The 14,555-nt window shown below is 62.7% G+C and overlaps 4 protein-coding genes across 5 annotated transcripts; 2 read left to right on the top strand and 2 right to left on the bottom strand.

The window, feature by feature from the left end:
* Positions 1–311: 311 nt before the first annotated feature.
* Positions 312–1,317, bottom strand: ANAPC11 (anaphase promoting complex subunit 11). 2 transcript variants are annotated; one of them, XM_064728661.1, is made up of 2 exons: positions 946–1,317; positions 312–853 (listed from the first exon to the last, which is right to left on the bottom strand). In XM_064728661.1, exons 1-2 carry the CDS (start codon positions 1,315–1,317, stop codon positions 800–802), a joined length of 426 nt encoding a protein of 141 aa, XP_064584731.1. In that variant the 3' UTR covers positions 312–799. The 2 variants fall into 2 exon arrangements, with proteins under 2 accessions (XP_064584731.1, XP_064584730.1); XM_064728660.1 differs by having other exon boundaries at positions 312–945; positions 1,017–1,212.
* Positions 1,280–5,390, top strand: ALYREF (Aly/REF export factor). The gene is made up of 6 exons (XM_064728659.1): positions 1,280–1,507; positions 1,668–1,799; positions 3,513–3,660; positions 4,006–4,069; positions 4,187–4,364; positions 5,115–5,390. The coding sequence occupies exons 1-6, from the start codon at positions 1,280–1,282 to the stop codon at positions 5,127–5,129; spliced, it is 765 nt and encodes a 254-aa protein (XP_064584729.1). The 3' UTR covers positions 5,130–5,390.
* Positions 5,391–5,611: 221 nt separating this feature from the next.
* On the bottom strand, positions 5,612–6,142 carry LOC135455570 (basic proline-rich protein-like). The gene has a single exon (XM_064728899.1). The coding sequence runs from the start codon at positions 6,140–6,142 to the stop codon at positions 5,612–5,614; it is 531 nt and encodes a 176-aa protein (XP_064584969.1).
* ARHGDIA (Rho GDP dissociation inhibitor alpha) lies at positions 5,620–13,323 on the top strand. Its single transcript, XM_064728511.1, has 6 exons — positions 5,620–5,756; positions 9,919–10,128; positions 10,447–10,530; positions 10,969–11,045; positions 11,220–11,283; positions 11,715–13,323. Exons 2-6 carry the CDS (start codon positions 9,939–9,941, stop codon positions 11,912–11,914), a joined length of 615 nt encoding a protein of 204 aa, XP_064584581.1. The 5' UTR covers positions 5,620–5,756; positions 9,919–9,938; the 3' UTR covers positions 11,915–13,323.
* Positions 13,324–14,555: the final 1,232 nt, after the last annotated feature.

The following is a 14,555-nucleotide window of genomic DNA, read 5'->3' as shown; positions in this document are numbered from 1 at the left end:
TGCCCTGCTCCTGAGAGGGAGCCCCACACTCCCCGACGCTCCATGGCATGGGGGCTGCTCAGCCCCTCACCCTGCTGGCCCTTCCTGGGCTCTGCCTGGCACAGCAGGGCAGCTCCACGTGTGTCAGAGCTGCAGCCAGGGGCACTGGGGGCACTCCTTGGCTTCTCTCCTAATGAGCACGGTACCCATGTGGGTCAGGCAGGGCTGGCACCGTGTCTGGGATGGGCACTGCAGCCAGGCAGGGCTGGCATCTGGAGCTCCCAGGTCTGGGTGGGCTCCCCCTCCCCAGCAAGGACAGACAGACAGACAGAGCCATCCCGAGCACGTTTATTGTCATCCCAGGGCCCCCAGCCCCGCTCACTCCCCGGGGTACCGGGGCAGTCAGGCCCCGGGCGGCCCTGTTCCTCACCGCGGTGCGGAGCCCCGGAGGAGCGGGCCGAGCTGGGCAGAGCCGCCGGTGTCGGAGCTGAGAGCGGCAAGGGCCGAGAGCGCCCCGAGGTCCTGCCCACCGGGCCGCCCGCAGGAACGGGGCTCGGCGGGGCGGCACAGCGCGAGCAGCGGCACCCGGGCGGGGGTCCCGCCTCGCCCGCCCTGCCGCAGCGGCGCCGCTCCGCTTCCCGGGACGGCGGAGCCCGCGGGGCGCCCGGCGGAGTCACTGACCGGCCCCGCTCCGAGCACCGAGCCCGGGACACCGCACACAGACACGGACACGGACTGGCGTCGCACGTTTACTGGGCGGGCGGGCCGGGCCGGGCCGGGCGGGGCGGGTCACGGCCGTGCCCGGTGCCCGGTGCCGCCGTCACTCGCGGAACTTCCACTCCTGGCGGCACATGGGGCAGTGCTGCTGCACCTGCTGCGAGTTCAGCCACTTGAGGATGCAGTGCATGTGGAAGCAGTGCGAGCACTGCCCCCACACCAACGGACAGTCGTCTCCGGGAACCTTACCTGCGGCACGGACACACCGTCAGCCATGGCCGGCGCGCAGCGCCCGGTGCCGGTGCCGGTGCCGCACTCACAGTCGGGGCAGCAGCCGTTGAAGGCCATCCGGCAGATGCCGCAGTTCTCGTCGTTGGCCACCCACAGCCAGGACGCGACTCCGTGCCAGCTCCGCACGCGCACCCGCATGTCCCGCTCCTGCTCCCGGTCCCGGTGCCGCCGGAAGTGCCACCCGCCCCACAGAGCCTCGCGCGCCCGCCGCGCCGCGCCGCAGCCCCGCCCCTTCCGCTTCCGGCGCGGGCGCAGCGCGGCCGGAAGTGCGGGCGGGAGCGGTGCCGCCATCATGGCCGACAAGATGGACATGTCCCTGGACGACATCATTAAGCTCAACCGGAGCCAGCGCGGGGCCAGCCGGGGCGGCCGGGGCGGCCGGGGCCGGGGCGGCACCGCACGCGGGGGCGGGCCCGGCCGGGGCGGCGTTGGCGGCGGGCGCGCGGGCGGCGGCCCCGTACGGAACCGGCCGGTGATGGCCCGGGGCGGCGGCAGGAACCGGCCCGCGCCCTACAGCCGGGTACGGACCGGGCGGGCGGGGCTTGGGCCGCGGCGGCGCGGCGGGCTGGGGCGGCGGGCCCGCGCGGGGCGGGGAGGCGGGCGGCCCCTTTGTCCGGTCCCGGCGCGGCCGCGGGCGGCGGGGCCCCGGTGCCGGTCAGCGAGCTCCGGTCTCGTTGCAGCCGAAGCAGCTCCCGGAGAAGTGGCAGCACGACCTGTTCGACAGCGGCTTCGGGGCGGGGGCCGGCGTGGAGACCGGCGGAAAGCTGCTCGTCTCCAACCTGGACTTCGGCGTCTCGGATGCGGACATCCAGGTGCGGCTCGGGGAGAGGGAGGGCGGCCCCGTTCATCGGCCGGGCCGGTGCCCGCGGGAGCGCCGCTGGCCCTGCTCCGGCTGGCACCGGGGCCGAGCATTCCCGGGTGAATGAATCCCTGGTGATGGGGTTGGCACTACGTGTACCTGCTTTGGTGATCTCCTTGGGGCTGGAAAATTCGGTTTATAAGTGCTCTGTATGGGGCTGCCCGGTGCACAGAGTGATGCCGTGGCTCTGCTGGGTCACGCTGTGATGGGAGGGTGCAGTGTGACTCTGTGAGCTCCTGCTCTCTGCAGCTGTAGCTGTTCCTAGCGGTGCTGTGGGCTCTGGTGGGTGTCAGGGGTTCCCAGGGATGCACCCCTCCGTGCAGCCAGGTCGTTATTTGTCACAGCTGCCCTGGTGCCGTGGTGTCCTGTGCTCCACCTGTGATGGCCGTGCCCCTACAGGGGCTGCAGTCGAGTGCATTGGGGTGTCCCAGGCTCAGGAGTGGGCTGTGAGCTCTGCAGGAATTCAGTGCCACAGAGGGCTGCCATCACCCTGGCCTCTGGCTCTCGTGGCCTCTCCAGGGAGAACCAAACCACTGCTGCCAGACCTTCTTCATCATTCATTCCTTCATTCATTCATTCATTCATTCATTCATTTAGCCTCTCCGCACACCCACCTGGCTGCATGTGGGGAACTGGGAAGGAGCTCTGTCACTCACTGGGTAGTGTGCTGCCCTCCTGTAGGTTCAGACTGGGTTTAACAAGTTCCTGTTTGTTGCAGTGAGGCAGCAGTGTGTAAAACTCAGCCCCTGTGCCTCAATTGCAGCCGGGACTCTCCTTCCTGCGGCTGCATGAGCTCCCACTGGGGTTTGTTTAGCAGCAGCAGGGCTGACAGTGGCTTTGGCCTCCAGCCCCATAATTTGGCATTGCCTCAGATGTGGTTTTTCTTGCTGTGCCAGTGCCTCTTTCTGTGGTGTGAGAGGCCCAAGGTGCTCTAGTTGCTCTTGGTGTCCCCTGAGGCAGGAGCAGCTGACCCCAGGCTCTGGGCAGAGCTGACACAGCCTTGCCTGCCACATTCTGCCCAGAAAGCATCAGCCAGCTGCCCTGTGCAGCTGTGCTCCTGCAGCCCTGCCAAGAGCCCTGCTGTGCCTCGGGAGCAGGCTGACACAGGCTGTGCAGTAACCTTGCTGGCTTCCCAAATGTGGTGCCTGACAAACAAAACTGGGGGGCTCTGTGGCTGCCTCTTTATTTCCAGCCTTTGTGGCGGCACATGCCAGAGCTCAGCACAGGCCTTGGTTGGTCTCCATTTCTGGGGTGTGTTCCTCAGGGCCAGGAGTCCTGCACAGCAGAAGTGCTGTGCTCTCGTGGATCCCTGCACTCACATGGCCATTCTCCTCTGAGAAAGGTGTCTGGGCTCTGGAGTGTTTTCAGTTGTTGCTGCTTTGACTCGTCTTCAACAAAGGCCCCCAGTTCCCCTGGGGAAACAGGTCAGCATCCCTTGAATCTGCGTCCCTGGCTGTGGATGTGCCTCCTGCAGGACACGACTGTGGGGTCCTGCTTGCTTTTGCCACCTGTGACCATGCCTGGACTCTGGCTGAGGGGCTTGCTGTGCCTCTGGGAGCTTCTCCAGGCTGTCTGAGGTGGTTGGACGAGCCCTGACCCCGAGTGTGGGGCACTGCAGCGTTTGCAGCACTGATGGACGGGCGTGCTCCTTTCCCTCTCGTTGCAGGAGCTCTTTGCAGAGTTTGGGACCTTGAAGAAGGCAGCTGTGCACTATGACAGGTCTGGCCGCAGCCTAGGGACGGCAGACGTGCATTTCGAGAGGAAGGCTGATGCACTGAAGGCCATGAAGCAGTACAACGGGGTGCCCTTGGACGGTGAGGCTGCCTGGCCTGGCCCCACAGCTCCTGGGGCTGGGGCAGGGCCCTGCACGTCCCTGTCCCTCCTGCCCGTCCCTGTCCCTCCTGCCCGTCCCTGCCCCTGCCCGTCCCTGCCCGTCCCTGTCCCTGCCCGTCCCTGCCCCTGCCCGTCCCTGCCCCTGCCCGTCCCTGTCCCTGCCCGTCCCTGCCCCTGCCCGTCCCTGCCCCTGCCCGTCCCTGTCCCTGCACGTCCCTGCCCCTGCACATCCCTGTCCCCCCTGCCTGTCCCTGTGCCCTGCCCCGTGTGTGTGTGTCCCTCTCGGGCTCACAGCTGCTCTCCTGTCCCTGCTGCTCTCCCTGCAGGCCGCCCCATGAACATCCAGCTGGTCACGTCACAGATCGACACGCAGCGGAGACCAGCACAGAGGTGGGGGAGCCCTGCCCGAGCAGGGGGAGGGAAGGGCAGGAGCCCTCCCTGCTGGGGAGCCTGGCTCCTGCTCAGCTTCACTGGAGGCACTAAAACTGTTGCTTTTCAAACTTGCAGTGTAAACAGAGGTGGCATGACCAGGAACCGCGGGGTCTTGGGGGGATTTGGAGGTGGAGGCAACAGGCGAGGGACTCGTGGCGGGAACAGAGGGAGAGGCAGAGGAGCTGGAAGAACTTCCAAACAGCAGCTCTCTGCAGAAGAACTAGATGCACAGCTGGATGCTTACAATGCCAGGGTAAGTGCTGCTTGGGCACGGTAATGGGCTCCCCACAGCATCTCATCCTGGAAAGCACTGGCAGTCTGGAGCTGGCAGGAAAGGGAAAGCATTCTCCAGGGCCTTGCACGGAGGCAGTCTCGCTCTGAAGCTGCCTCTGTGCCTTGGCTTGGGCCTGAGCTTTGCTTTCCAGAGCAGTTTGTCACTGTTCCTGATGGCTGAGGAACAGGCTCTGCTCCTGCCAGGCTCCAGAGCTGGAACAGCCACTATGAGCAGCAGCTGCAGAACAAAACTCACAGAGCTGATGGGATGCAGGAGTGGGAAAACCAAGGAAAATCTCATGTGGAGGAACTGTGTGGTGTGCTGCTGGGAAAGGGCGTTGTGCTGGTGGCAGAAATGAGCCCCAGCCTGGGGAGCCACGAGCAGGTGGCAGCTGTGGCTGGAACTTGCTCAGCCTGTGCCAGGACCCCCGCAGAGCTGAGGCCACAAGGACACCACGGCAGCAGAGTGGGTGGTGAGGATGGGGTAGGTCAGGCAAGAGCGTGGAAGGAGTGGGATGAGCAGGATTCCAGGAGCAGCCTTGGAGCAGCGTGGGGTGCAGTGTGCTCAGCACGGTGTGCTGGGGCGTGGCCCCAGCTGTCCCTGTCCCCCCAGTGCCTGGGGGCTCAGCAGAGCCAGGCTGCCTGCAGAGGGGCTGGCCTGGGGTGAGGGGGTGCTGCAGGGTGCCGGGGCCGTGCCAGGGCCATGGTGACATTGCTCCCTCTCTTGCAGATGGACACCAGCTAAAGCGGCAGCAGTGGGCCAGGGAAGGACTCCAATCTTGCTCCACACTCCCGGCAGGGGCTGCGGCTGTGGCTACTACTACCGAGGATGGGATTTGTTTTACTTTTACGTTCTGGGATAGGTTTTAACTCCTGTAAAGGTTTTTTTTAATTCTCAGCAGACCTGTTTTGTACCGAGTTATTTTTGGGATAAATTTTTCTGGTTGCCTGTTGGGCCAAGGTGGCTTTTTCACCTTTGCCGTAATAAAATAGAACCATGTCTAGAGCTGTGGTTGCTGCCTTGCCGCGCCGGGCCCGCGCATGTCCCGCTCCCTCACATACCGTGATGCTCCGTGTCCCGGTCCCGTCCTGCCCCGCTGGTCCCGTTCTTGCTCCCGGGCCGCTCTCCGGGACCGCATCCCCGTGTGCCCCGCCCTGCCGGCTCCGCCCCGGCCCCGCCCCGCCCTGCCGGCCCCGCCCCGCCCGCGCGCGCGTCCCCCGGGCCAATCAGCGCGCGGCCCGCGGCCGGAAGCGCGGCGGCGGCGCGGGGCCGAGTAACGGGAAGTGCCGGGCGTGTCCCGGAAGTGCGGGGGCGCGCGGGGCCTGGGCGGATCCGCGGCGTTGGCAGCGCAGCGCGGAGCGAGCGAGCCCGGTACGGCGGCGGCAGCGGCGGGAGGGGGTGCGGAGCGGCGGGCAGGGCCGGGCCGCGGGAAGGGCCGGGCGCGGCCGGGGGGCGGGAGCGGGGCCCCGCGTGCCCTTGCGCGACCTTCCGAAGGCCGGGGGAGCCGCCGCCCCCGGTGGGGCCGTCCCGGAGCGGAGCGCGTGCGGCGAGGGCGGGGCGCGGCGGCCCGGGCTCCCCGGAGGGGCTGGGGCGGCGCCCGGGGGCCGTGCCCGGTACCCGGTGCCCGGCGGGCCGTGCCCGGTACCCGGTGGGCCGTTCCCGGCGCCCGGGGCTCGCTCCGAGGGGCGGTGCAGGGGATCGCCCGGCCCGACGCGTCCCGGGGTCGGCCGTGCCTCCGGCGCGTAGGGGCTGTCCATAAATGGCCGCTGGGCACGGAATGAGGAACTGGGAGCCGGTACCGGGGTCGGGCTGCTCCGTTCAAGGCAGGGCCTTCCACCGCGGGCCGGGTGCGCCTCCAGCCCCGGCGGGGTTCGCACGGCAGCCGCGGTTCCTGCGCTGCCCCACTCGCATGACCCCACCGGGAGCAGCGGCGTTTTCCCGGGAGCTGGGTGTGAGCCGTGACCGCCGTTTGTTTGTGCTGAGAAATCCCCGGCCACCCTTGTTCACTCGCGGGGTTCGGGTCCGCTCTGTTGCTCCGGCTGTCCAAGCGTTTTTGCAGCGTGCAGGATCTCATTCCGTGACTGCAGAGTGGGGACAGTTTCACTGCTGTGGGTTCAGCTGCTGACACGCAGGGATGGGTCCCAGCCCCGGCTCCGGGCACACACAGTGCTGGTTCCATCCCTGGTGCATCACTGCCAGCAGCCTTCGTGCTTCTGGAGCTTTGTGAGCCCTCAGCCTGGCTCTGCACCGCTCAGCCCGGCAGGTGAACGACAGGTCGGGGATGTGTCAGAGCAAAAAGAACAAAACATAAAACCCTCCTCCATGCTCAGGCTGCCGAGGCCCCGCTGGGCAGCAGAGTGTCCTCCTGTTGCCGAGTGCCTCCTGCCGGGGGCTGTGGAACACCCGAGGGGATCGGGCGGGATGGGAATTCCCTGGGTGCTCTTACAAAGCACCGGGGCCGCAGCGGTACCTGGGTGTGCCCTGACAGCCTCGGGCGGTGCCGGCTGGGCTCTGGGCTGTCCGTGTGCCCCGGCCGGGCTCTTTGGGCTGTCCGTGTGCCCCAGCCGGGCTGTTGGGGCTCTTTGGGCTGTCCGTGCGCCCCAGCCGGGCTGTTGGGGCTCTTTGGGCTGTCCGTGTGCCCCAGCCGGGCTCTTTGGGCTGTCCGTGTGCCCCGGCCGGGCTCTTTGGGCTGTCCGTGCGCCCCAGCCGGGCTGTCCGGGCTGTCCCGGCTACCGTCCTGGCCCAGCAGTGGCACAGGGCCCTGGGGCAGCCCTCGCTCACATTCCAGCGAGTTCTCCAGGGCCGCGCGGGAAGGAGGAAGGGTGGGGACGGCTGGAACGGGCCGTGCTCAGTGCGAGGCCTGGCGGGTGTCGGGGGAAGCTGATGAGCTCATCTGACGCACTCTGACTAATGCCGGCTCCGCGCTGCCCTGCGATGGGATTCCAGAGCCGGTGTTCCCAGCGTGCCGGGACGCAGCGGGGATGCAGGGACGCTGCTGGTGCTGCTGCCCGGCCCTGGCTGCTGCAGCTGCTCTGTCCTGCACAAAACGTGCTGGGAATCCGGAACAGTCTGCCGGGCTGAGGGAGCAGGGACAGCAGATTCCCGGGTGGGGATGAGCCTCCTGCTGCCTTCTACAGGCTGCTGGGAGCTGGGGTCCGTTTGTGGAGGTGCAGGAGCCCTCCTGTGCCCGTCCTGCAGCCCTGGCAGTGCCTGGGGAGCAGGGCAGCCCCAGGGCCTGTGCGTGAGCTGATGGGAAGGGTGAGGGCTGTTCCCCAGAGCCAAGCCCAGCCTGGCCTGCAGTGCTGACTGGAGTCACGCTGGTTGTGTCCCCAGTGGTGTTTTCAGTCCTGGTGGGCTCCTGTCACTTTGGGAATCCTGAAAAGATTGGGGTGGGTTGTGATTCATCTGTGTGCTAGGTGCAGCTCTGGGTCACAGAAGTAAGGCTGAAACACAGGAACGTGACCAAAGAGCTGGGGATTTGGGGTTTGGTTGGTTTGGGCTTCCTTCTGTGCCCTAAAATACCAGTTTGTGGCAGGGGCTCCTGGTGGCTCTGGTGGAGATGGGGCTTGTGATGTGTGGGAGAAATCTGTCACCATTGTGTTACCCCAGGGCTCAGCTGTGCAGGAGTGGCAGCTCTGTGCTGACACCAAACCAGGGCATTTCCAAACTGCCCAGGAGAGGATTCTGGCTCTTGGAGGTGCCCAGCTGCTGGCAGTCAGGGCTGTGAACACCAAGTTCCCAATCAGTGCAGCTGTCTCCCAGCCATGGGAGCTGTGCTGGGACTGGTGCTGTTGTTCACAGAGCACTGGCTCCAAGATCTCCAGGTGCTGGAGCAGAGGCTGCCCATGGCTCCTGCTGCCCCTGATCTGGCTGTCTGTGAGAGATTGTGTCTCTGCTTGGTCTGGAAATTGGAAGGTGGAGGGTGCCCGTGGCTGTGTGTGCCTACCACTCTGGAGACAGCTGTGTGGATGCTAGTGGATCCTCTGCCATTAGTGTGCTCTCACAGAAGGCTCGGCCGCAGAATTTGAGAGCCACCACAAGTTTGGGACCTTGATTCTGTAAAGCTGAAATTCTGTCACTTTCCTGGAAGCCGCAGGGATCCTCAGAGCAAGGTGTGAGAGTTAGAACAACCGTGGCCCACGGGAGGTGGGATCTAGCCCAGAGGTGAGCCAAAGGACGTGAGGAGGGGACTGGGCAGGGTGCAGGGAGGCGATGGAGCAGTGCCGGTGTGTAAGTGAGCGTTTGCTCAGCGCTCCTGGGAGTCCTCGAGCCTGGCAGCTGCTTGGGTTTGATGTGGAGGCACTGGCATGAAATCTCATCAGCTGTTCATCTGTGACATGAGGCTAAATGTCCTTTTGAAGAGAAATTTCCACATCGTTCAGTGTGAGGATGTTGGAGGATGCCGTGTGGCAGGGCCAGCTGTTTGCTGTGCAGCTGCAGCAGGAAAGGCTCCTGGCACAGATGCTTGTGCCACGCAATGCCAGAGCCCTGGTACAGCCCTGTGTGTCCCTCATCCCCCGGTGCCTTTCTAGAGCTGTGCCAGAGTGTTCTGAGCCTTCAGAGAGTCCACGTTGGTATTTGCCACAGGATAACCCTTCATACAACGTGCCCTGTGGAACCAAGAATTCCTGAATGTGTCATTGGCTTTTACTGAGGATTTTAGTGGAGTGTTGGCATCACCTTTGCCTTGCCCTTGGCGTGGCTGGGCATTTCCTGGGCAGAGTCCTGAGCAGGTTCCACATCTTGTTTATTTCATTGCCTGTTTCCCTGGCTGTGTGTGCCACAGATCCTTGCAAAAGGCTGAGCCAGGTGTCTCATCCAAGTCTGCCAAGGCACCTGGCACAGAGCACGGATGTGGCAGTTACAAAATGTGGGCACCAGCTCCCAGCAGAGGCTCCTGGCATTCGGGCCAGTGGTGAAACAGAGGCCTATTCTTAGCTGGAATCCTGATGTGGAGAGCAAAACTGGGTTTATTCTGGGCTCTAGTTTATTCCAATTGAAAGCCTCACCTGGTTGATCTTGTGGAGGAGAATGTCTCCCCTATGGCTTTGGGGTATTTACATTACAAGCAGAGCACTGAGGTTGAATTTTTTCTCACTCTTGCCTGGGCCTCTGTGGGCTGAAAATGAGACCTGGAGGGTTCGGCAGGGGCTGGGGACCCTGGGCAGGGCTGTGTCTCCGAGGGGCCGGGGGTCCTGGGCAGGGGCTGAGGGTCCTTGGCAGGTCTGTGTCTCCCATGGGCCGGGGGTCCTGGGCAGGGGCTGAGGGTCCTTGGCAGGGCTGTGTCTCCGAGGGGCCGGGGGTCCTGGGCAGGGCTGTGTCTCCCATGGGCCGGGGGTCCTGGGCAGGGGCTGAGGGTCCTTGGCAGGGCTGTGTCTCCCAGGGGCCGGGGGTCCTGGGCAGGGCTGTGTCTCACGGCCAGCAAGAAGGGCCCAGTGAGAGTGGGAGCCTGCAGAGGGACAGCAGGGCAGTTTGGGGAGTGCTGCTGTGGGGTGGCTGCTCAGGGCAGTCACAGCTCTGCTCTGTGCTTCAGTGTGGAGCACGTGTGCCAGGATGGCAGAGCAGGAGCCCACGGCAGAGCAGCTGGCCCAGATTGCAGCGGAGAATGAGGAGGACGAGCACTCTGTCAACTACAAGCCCCCTGCCCAGAAGAGCATCCAGGAGATCCAGGAGCTGGACAAGGACGACGAGAGCCTGCGCAAGTACAAGGAGGCCCTGCTGGGCGCCGTCACCGTCAGCGCAGGTGAGCCCTGTCCCTGCTGGCCTCTGCTCCCACGGGGAGCTGCTCTCCCAGCCCGGGTTTGGGCGCAAGCACAAAGCTCAGCCTGTGCTGCCCCGTGCCCTGGCTGGCCCGCAGTGAAGGGCTCAGGGACTGGAGGGAGGGTGGCACTCTGCCTTTGCAGGCACTCTGGGCTGCGCCTGCTGCAGTGGGAGCCTTTACAGAGGTGGAGCCTGTTTTTGCTGGGTTTTGTGCTCTTTCAAGAAGTTCTCTGGAAGGAAAAGGAGCTGTGTTGGCCAGCACTGGGGGTGAGTGTTTAACAGCTTTTTCTTTTGTCTCCAGATCCCAACGCTCCAAATGTGGTGGTGACCAAACTGACCTTGGTCTGTGCTACTGCTCCAGGCCCCCTGGAGCTGGACCTGACAGGTGAGCTGGGAGGGAACGCCAGGAGCACTGCTGGCAGGTGGGTGAGCCCTCCTGTGTCACAAGGGCTGGCAGCAGAGCACAGTGTTGGGCCCCAGCAGGTTCTGTACCTGGAGCCAGCAGCAGCTCCGTGATACCTGGGTGTTGTGTAGAGGTGTGAGGGGCCAGGTGGGGCAGGCAGATTCTTCCAGCCTGCACGGTGACATTCATGGCAGCTTCGAAATGGTGACAGCCTTGGAGCAAACATCTGCAAAGAAACAGCTTGGAATTAACTGCAGGGCTGTGCTTGCAGTGTCCTGTTGCAGGGCATTGCTTGCCTGGCTCTGGCAGCAGAGGGGGCTCTGCAGCTCCTGCAGCTCGTGCTCCAGCTGCTGTGCCACAGAAATTCACCCCAGAGCACAGCACAGCACAGGGAGCTCTGACCCTCTCCTGTCTCTATAGGTGATCTGGACAGCTACAAGAAGCAATCATTTGTGCTGAAGGAGGGCGTGGAATACCGGATAAAAATCTCCTTTAGGGTAAGGATTCTGGTCTGGAAATGGAAGGAATGGAACACCAGACGGCTGCAGTCCCAGCTTGGGGAGTGCCCATGCCCTGCAAGTGGGGTTGTGCTGGAGAAATGGGCTCTGCCCGCGTGGGGTGGGCAGCGTGAATGGAGACAGCCTGCTCAGTCCCCGCTCCTCTCTCTGCAGGTAAACAGGGAGATTGTGTCAGGATTGAAGTACATCCAGCACACGTTCCGGAAAGGGGTGAAAAGTAAGTGCTTCTCTTGGCTTGGTGAAAAGTGAGTGAGTGAGGGCTTCCTGCTCATCTTGCTGCTGTGACAGTGACAGGGGCTGCCCAGCAGCTCCTCACGGGAGGGGACAGTCCTCAGTGCCACGGGCCCGTGGAGCTGTGCAGGGCTGGGGCAGCCCGTGGTCCTGCACAGCGTGGATCCCAATGCTCCCGAGCAAGCAGGTCCCGGCTGAAGCACTGCTGGGGCTGACAGGTCACTCCCCGCAGGAGGGGCCGTTCCTGGGGGAAGGGAGCTCCGAACTGGGGGAGATTGCTGTCGTTGCAGCTGCTCTGTGGATTGTTGCAACAGTAACAGACCTTTCATTTGCTGCAGTCTTGCTCCAGATGCAGGGGAGGCTCCTGAACCTCTGGTGCCTCCACGATGCCTCCATACATTGTTTTTGTCTTTTTAGTTGACAAGACCGAGTACATGGTTGGGAGCTATGGCCCCCGAGCAGAGGAGTACGAGTTTCTGACTCCCATGGAAGAGGCCCCCAAGGGCATGCTGGCCCGGGGCAGCTACAACATCAAATCCAAGTTCACAGATGATGATAAGACTGACCACCTGTCCTGGGAGTGGAACCTGACCATCAAGAAGGATTGGAAGGACTAGCCCTTCCCGAGGCCAAACCCCAGAGAGCGTGAATCAGACAGTGGCTACCGTAGAATTCCCCCCCTGTACCAAAGTGCTGACATTGGAACCCTCTTACCTGTCACCCCCTTTATCATTTGACCAGAGAGCTCAGTTTTTTATGTGCCCCCTCCCCAGAGAATTGCTGAGTGCATTGACCAAACCATGCTGTCTGCATCTGGTCTCCAGCTGCCCGTCCTGGGGCTGAGCTGCCCCAGCACTGAGGGGAGTGCCCCCTCCCTTGCCAGGCCCTTTCTTGCTTCCCACCTTCCTTTATCCAGGAGGTGCCAAAGGGGAGGAACCCCGTTAGGATCCTGTGCTTGGCTTTCCTGCGCACAGCTCAGGGTAGCTACTGCCTCCAAGTAGCTGAAGAATTTTGGTGCCAGGCAGCTGTCAAATCAGTTTATTGGCTCCAGTGTTGTCTGCCTGCCCTTTCCGCCCTGTCAGTGTCCTGGGCAGCTTCATTTGTGGATGTTCCCTGTAACCATGATGCCTTAAATGTGTAACATGTATCCTCTAGGGAGGGGGTCCTGCCTCTGTTACACTTTTTAAACGCCACCTGCCCTCCCCGTCTGTTGGCATGGGCTCAGCTTCGTCACGCCCCTCATGTGTTATTAGGAAAGATTCACAACTTCCCACTTCACTGCTGGTCCATCCCTCACCCGAGACAGGACATCTCCAGAGGGGAGAGGGAGTGACATCCTGGGTGACACCTGCCCCCGAGCCCTGGCCTGGCTGGCCCCAGCCTGGCCTGCAGAGCCCCCCGAGCTCTCTGGGTGCCCCGTGGGGCAGGGCGTGCAGGGCTCACCAGGGCTGCCATCACCTCGCACTTCTCACTGCAGCCCAGGAGCTGCAAAGCACTGAGATTGCAGGACAGCACCTGCCCTCCCGGCTGCTTTGGGCTGAGGATGGACGAGTCTGTCTCTGCAGCTGCTCCTGATGCCATCAGCAAAGAGCTTGCGATGGACAAGTGTTCTGAAGCGGTTAATGCCTTATGTATCTGTTCTGCCTTTAAAATCTGTGCCTGGCCTGTAGTTACTGCCTTGACACTGGGCCCCGTGCCTGCCTCCACCCTGGGCTGCACAGCTGCAGCTCCTGGGGCAAAGCAGCCCCAGGGCCCTGCAAGGCCCAGGGCTGGGCAGGCGTGTGCCACCTCTGCAGCCCTCCGATCTGGATCTACCACACCGAGGTTACAACTGGGACCAAGTACATGTGGCTTCTCGTAGCTACGTCTTTGCCTCTAACTGCCCTCGCCCTGCCCCTAGAGAGATTTTTTTTTTGTTAATTTGATTTGGTGCGTATTGTCTGTAAGTCCTAGACCCAGGTTAACAGGTTTGGAATCATCGTCTGCTTCTCCTTTTATGACAGTTAAATAAAATCTTTGAACTGACCGTGTACTGTCCATGCTGGATCTTCAGCATGAAGTGGCTGAATGGGATTTCTGCAGACACCTAGGGTGGGAGAAGACCAGGATCTCTGGGTTTGCTAGAATGTGAAAGGGGAACTGGGACAGGAGAGGCCCCATTGGCAGCATGTGTGCAGGATCTGTCTCTTGCTGTTTGCCCTGTTCTGCAATGCCCATAGTGTGAGGGGTGGGGGTGTGTGAGGCTCTGAAAACAGGGATTTCCAAGGGGGGCCTCTTGGCAGCAGAGGAGCAGGCAGGCTCCAGCTGCACACACAAAGGGAAATTCCTGTGCAGTCACAGGAATGAGGGAGGCAATCAGAAAACAGTCCAGGAGAGGCAGCACGATAAGAGCCGGCGGATGTTTACAGAGCATGTGGCATGTTTGTGTTAAGGATAAAGGAAAGTGTAGCCATGAAAAGCTCTACAGAATCCATGGTGTGAGAGAACCTGGAGGAGGGGACTCAGTAACTGAGAACTCCATAGGCTCCCTCTGTATTTGGAGCTCACAGCACAGGCCCTTCCTTGGGCCTTGGAAAACTGCTGAAGGAAATGATGGAACTTGGAAAGGACAAGGACTGAAGGCAACAGTCTGGGCCGGGTAGGAGCTGGCATGTGGCCAGTGCCCTCTCGTTCTGCTGGCTATGGAGAGCAGCCCCCAGCCCTCACCCTCAGTGTGTCAGTTAGACAGAGCCCAGATGTGCCCGATAGCTGAACAAAGGCCCCTGTGCTGGCCCCAACAGCCACTCTGCGGCCAGGGGACGAGCACCCAGCTGATGCAACCCCAGCGCTTTGGCAAGAGTTTCCACACCCTGGGTGTCAAGGTTTCTGTTAGATGGTTTTTCCGTGGCAGGAGGCCTGCAGGGCCAGGACAGCTGTGCTGTGCTCCAGCTTCGGGGATTCTCTGCCTCTCTTCTTGGCACATTCCTCCCCCAGCAGGGTGACAGCTGTGCTCCTGTGCCTGGTGCATGCCATGAGCTGGGGATGGGTGGCTCCAGTCACAGGCTGTGTGGGACAGACCATTTGCATTAATTTGGTTCCCAAAGTAAACCCTTGGCTCCTTGCAGGTGACGCACCTTAAGGACCTCGGCCAGAAGTTGTGCAGGACCAGCCCGGGCTGTTCCCCTTTTCCAGCGCTGCAGCAGCTCCGTCTGACCCCACAGTGACAGTGCACATGCAGAGCTACCGCGGGGCAAGGTGGGCCCTTGAGCAGAGCCATCG

This window comes from Zonotrichia leucophrys, chromosome 18, assembly GCF_028769735.1.
Source record: "Zonotrichia leucophrys gambelii isolate GWCS_2022_RI chromosome 18, RI_Zleu_2.0, whole genome shotgun sequence".
Lineage (NCBI taxonomy): Eukaryota > Metazoa > Chordata > Aves > Passeriformes > Passerellidae > Zonotrichia > Zonotrichia leucophrys.
The sequence above is the reverse complement of the archived record's forward strand: the minus strand, read 5'-3'. Positions and strand labels throughout refer to the sequence as shown.